The 4,782-nt window shown below is 39.3% G+C and overlaps 1 protein-coding gene across 1 annotated transcript in view; it reads left to right on the top strand.

Annotated features, from left to right (window-relative positions):
* The window catches only part of dock3 (dedicator of cytokinesis 3), a gene marked incomplete in the record, with an annotated part of 147,558 nt that overhangs the window by 134,781 nt on the left and 7,995 nt on the right, over positions 1-4,782 (top strand). The window contains 12 exon segments of the mRNA XM_014016064.1: positions 634-692; positions 800-948; positions 1,034-1,119; positions 1,299-1,325; positions 1,804-1,899; positions 2,045-2,105; positions 2,199-2,292; positions 2,420-2,568; positions 3,600-3,686; positions 3,951-4,055; positions 4,139-4,280; positions 4,484-4,650. Coding sequence (XP_013871518.1) covers positions 634-692; positions 800-948; positions 1,034-1,119; positions 1,299-1,325; positions 1,804-1,899; positions 2,045-2,105; positions 2,199-2,292; positions 2,420-2,568; positions 3,600-3,686; positions 3,951-4,055; positions 4,139-4,280; positions 4,484-4,650 — 1,222 coding nt within the window.

The raw sequence follows: 4,782 nt of genomic DNA on the forward strand, positions 1-4,782 counted from the left end.
AAAATCTTAGGGGTTTTATGCCTCATATTAACCAGATTACATAAAAAATCTTAGTGGTTTTATGCCTCATATTAACCAGATTACATAAAAAATCTTAGTGGTTTTATGCCTCATATTAACCAGATTACATAAAAAAATCTTAGTGGTTTCATGTCTCATATTAACCAGATTACAAAAAAATCTTAGTGGTTTTATGCCTCATATTAACCAGATTGCATTAAAAAATCTTAGTGGTTTTATGCCTCATATTAACCAGGTTACATAAAAAAATCTTAGTGGTTTTATGCCTCATATTAACCAGATTTCATAAAAAATCTTAGTTGCTATATGCCTCATATTAATCAGATTATTTAAAAAAAACTTAGTGGCTTTATGCCTCATATTAACCAGCTGACAGTCTGAAGCCATTCTATGGCACTGAAAATGGCTAATAACGTCCATTTAATGGATGATAAAATCCGAAGCAGGTGAAAATTTCCTCATTAAAACGAATTATAGGCTTATTTTCTTATCACTCTCAAACCAAAGATAAGTTAGTCTCGTTGTTTTTGTAGTAAAACACTAGATTATCAAACAAACATGACCAGATCAGACAGAAAATATGAGTTGTTGTTTTTTCTGTTTATTTTGCAGGTATGGAGACATGAGGGTGAAAATGACTTATGAGCTTTTTAACATGTGGCAGAACCTGGGTAAGACCAAAAGAAACACAAAATGTACTCGGTTTTATTTTTCTGCTCTCAAATGTAACTTCAGTCTCCATTTAAATACTAATATATAATATACATTTTGATTATAGGAGAGAATAAAATCCATTTCATCCCTGGGATGATCGGCCCATTCCTGGGAGTGACACTGGTTCCTCAGGTGGAGGTGAGAAACATCATGATTCCCATCTTCCACGACATGATGGACTGGGAGCAACGCAAGAATGGAAACTTCAAACAGGTGATGCACAGATCCATCACATGGTCACAGGCAGGAAACAGCAGCTTAAAGAAACAGAGATTATATTTGTTCTGTCATCGTTCAGGTGGAGGCTGAGCTGATYGACAAGCTGGACAGTTTGGTGTCTGAGGGGAAAGGAGATGAGAACTACAGGGAGCTCTTTGGTTTGCTGTAAGGAACGCCGAGAACCAAAGTCTTTCTTTGGGTTTTAACCCTCGTCTCTCTGATTTAACCCCACGTGAAGCCGCCTGYCTGTGTTTCTCCTCTGTGATAACAGAAATAACCTCTCAGTTCTGCTCTAACACGTCTCTCTCTGGTGTTTGCTTTGCTTTTTTTTGCTGCTGGATCAGAACCCAGCTGTTTGGGCCGTATCCCAGGTAACATCCTCACATCTGAAGAGATGCACCTGCAGAYTGTTTCAGTCAAACCAAAAATTATCAGGAATTTGAATTTATGTTGGTAGCAAGTCTGAATGGACATCTGAGTCATTTTTTACTGGTCCAGATGGAGAAAATGACATAAAAGACAAAAACCTAAGACAAAATCATAAAACATCAACACATACTGTTCAGTAATGCTGTCTATTTTATTACTAACTGGGTATTTTCTGAATAATTTACTTTCAGCAGTTGGTGATAAATATCACACATAAACTTCCTTAAGTAAATTAAACCTCAGTGGTTCTACAAAGTGACGTTGTCTAATGTTTTTAGCCTAAACTTAAAGGAGCCAGAGTTTGAAAGTGCTGATATTTAGAGTTAAATTTCATCAACAATATCAGTCAGAACAAGTAGATATTAAGAGTTTACAATACAATCATGTCTTATTTTTTATTTATTTCTTATTTTTCTGAAGTCTTCTGGAGAAGATTGAGCAGGAGACGTGGAGAGAAACAGGAATCTCTTTTGTTACATCTGTCACTCGTCTGATGGAGCGGCTGCTGGACTACAGGTAATATTCATTACACAGCACTTTATGTGTACATGTATACATAATGAGTTCTAATGACAGTAATAAATGTAAATGTTRTCATAGTAACATGATCAGGGCTGCGTTTGGAGACAAGGTCGAATATAAAAGTTGTTTTTCTCTTCAGAGACTGTATGAAGGGAGACGAGACAGAAAACAAGAAGATCGGCTGCACCGTTAACCTCCTGGTGGGATTTCTGTCGTCTAACTCTATAAATTACATTGTTTCACAAATAAAATAAACTTATCAATGTGATTCTTTTTGTTCTGCGTCCTCCCAGAACTTCTACAAGTCAGAGATCAACAAAGAGGAGATGTACATCCGTTACATCCACAAACTGTGTGACATGCACCTGCAGGCGGAGAACTACACAGGTGCAGCACAAAGCTGATTCAGGAGTAAAAACTGATGTTGGGAACATGTTTAGAACATGTTTGGAACGTGTTTGGAACATGTTTGGAACATGTTTGGAACATGTTAGTGATGTGTGTTTGCCTGCAGAGGCTGCCTTCACCCTGCTGCTGTACTGGGAGCTGCTGCACTGGGACGAGCGGCCCGTTAAAGAGTTCCTGCATTATCCTGCTCAGACCGAGTGGCACCGAAAGGAGGGTCTGTGCCGCAAAGTCATCCACTACTTCAACAAGGGAAAGGTGTGTTCTCTCACACACACATGTTTGTTCTTCTATCCTCATGGGGACTTTGCGTTGACTTCTGTTCATCTACTGGTCATTTCTACAGTGTAAGAAAATTTTAGTGTTGATTTACTGAAATCGTGTCTTACCCAGGTATAAACCACAAGAATGTTAAATAGATTAAAATGTGAAGAAAAGGTACCAAACAAACTCCAGTACTGGGTTCTGAACGATGGTTTATTGGTCACGGCTGAAGCAACAATCAGCGCTGCTGGAAACCCAGAAGTKCAGCTCATTTTAACACAGCTCTTCAGTGTCTGGCACGCCCCCTACAGGCCTATACAGACACTCCAACATAATCACTTTCCTAATGGTTCATTAACAGTTTTATATGTGTTGTTCTGGTGTTTCAGGCATGTAACTAAAGCTATGATAATAAAGACATAACAATGGTTACACAATAGTTAGTAGAATCAATGCTTAAAAAGGAAAACTATGAAATAGTGTGGTGCTTTTATATCATTTCTAATTAACTAATAAATTTCTTCAATAGCGTAACCCTGACCCTAAACCTAGCCTAAACTCAACTCAAATCTTCGTCCTAAACCTAACCCCTGACCCACCAAAGGCATTTCTGCCAGTGGGGACTGGTGAAACACTGCAGCACGTAACAGAACAAGTAATATCTCTTATTTTTTTCATTTTATTTTGTTGCATTTAAACCTACATTTTAATTTACAAATGATTTAAAATCTATTTTTGTATTAAATTAAGTTAAAAAAAGAAAGAAAATACAAATCATAATTAATAAAAAATTCTARAAACGTTTTTTTGGGGGTGTGCTCATTGGTGGGCCGAGTGGAAGTCACCCACGGGCCGGATGTGTCCAGCGAGCCTCCAGTTGAAAAGCCCTGCCCTATAGAGTCATATYGCTGTCTAATCTGCAATCCAACAAAATATATGACCAACTCATATTTATGTTGTTACACGTCTTTAAAAGCAGCAGTCTAAAGAAGTGTGTGTTTTTGTGTGTTTGTGTGTTGTTTCAGTGCTGGGAGTACGGCATCCCTCTCTGCAGAGAACTGGCCTTTCAGTATGAATCTCAGTACGACTATCAGAGCCTCAGCTGGATCCGGGTGAGCTCCAACACAAACTCTGCTCTCTGTTAATAACATCGCTAATAAACACAGAACATTATTTATTATAAATGTATCATAAACATTTAAAACTCCAGAAAATATTCCAGAGTTGCAGCCTGCATCAGTTTCTTACTTGTATTTTTTGACATTAAGTTCATAGTTTTGTGAACTGATGCAAGAAAAAAACAATACTTTTGTTCTTCACATATTTAATAAGAGCTTTGTGTAAAACTAATTTTCTTTACTGTCTTCTCTGTACAGAAAATGGAAGCAGCGTATTACGACAACATCATGGAGCAGCAGCGTCTGGAGCCGGAGTTCTTCAGGGTGGGGTTCTACGGCAGGAAGTTCCCCTTCTTCCTCCGAGTGAGTCAGAAGTGTTTATTTGAATGTAAGTTAAGTGTTGAACAGTTTGTGATTCATAAGATGTTTTATTTTTGATGCATCAGAACAAGGAGTTTGTCTGTCGGGGCCACGATTATGAAAGGTTAGAAGCGTTCCAGCAAAGGATGCTGGGAGAATTTCCACAAGCCATCGCGATGCAGCACCCGAATCAGCCTGACGAGGCCATCCTGCAGTGTGATGCTCAGTGTATCCTTCAGAGCAGAAACTGTCCCCAGTAAATAAATATTCTGTCCTGTGGACGTGATTATTACTGATCAGGAGCAGGATAACAGGTGTGTTTCACACCAGATGCACTTCCTGGTGCATGCTGGGCTCAAACCTGCCTCAGGATTACAGGAAGTGTCTGGCTGTTAAATCAGTGAACAGATCCTTGACCCTCCTGGGCTCAGACCTGCAGATCTACGCCGTGACCCCGGTCCCTGAGAGCGTCAGCGTCCTTCAGATGGACCGGGTCCCCGATCGCATYAAGAGCTTCTATCGGGTCAACAACGTGCGGCGCTTCCGCTAYGACCGGCCGTTTCACAAAGGACCCAAAGACAGAGACAACGAGTTCAAGGTGAGCGGAGACGAGCTCCTCTGAAGCTTGACGAGTTCAGCTCCGTTTGTTTAACAGTTTGTTTGTTTGTTTGTTTGTTTGTTTGTTTGTTTGTTTGTTTGTTTGTTTGTTTGTTTGTTTGTTTGTTTGTTT

Source organism: Austrofundulus limnaeus, unplaced genomic scaffold (genome assembly GCF_001266775.1).
Source record: "Austrofundulus limnaeus strain Quisiro unplaced genomic scaffold, Austrofundulus_limnaeus-1.0 Scaffold137, whole genome shotgun sequence".
In the NCBI taxonomy this organism is placed as follows: Eukaryota; Metazoa; Chordata; class Actinopteri; order Cyprinodontiformes; family Rivulidae; genus Austrofundulus; species Austrofundulus limnaeus.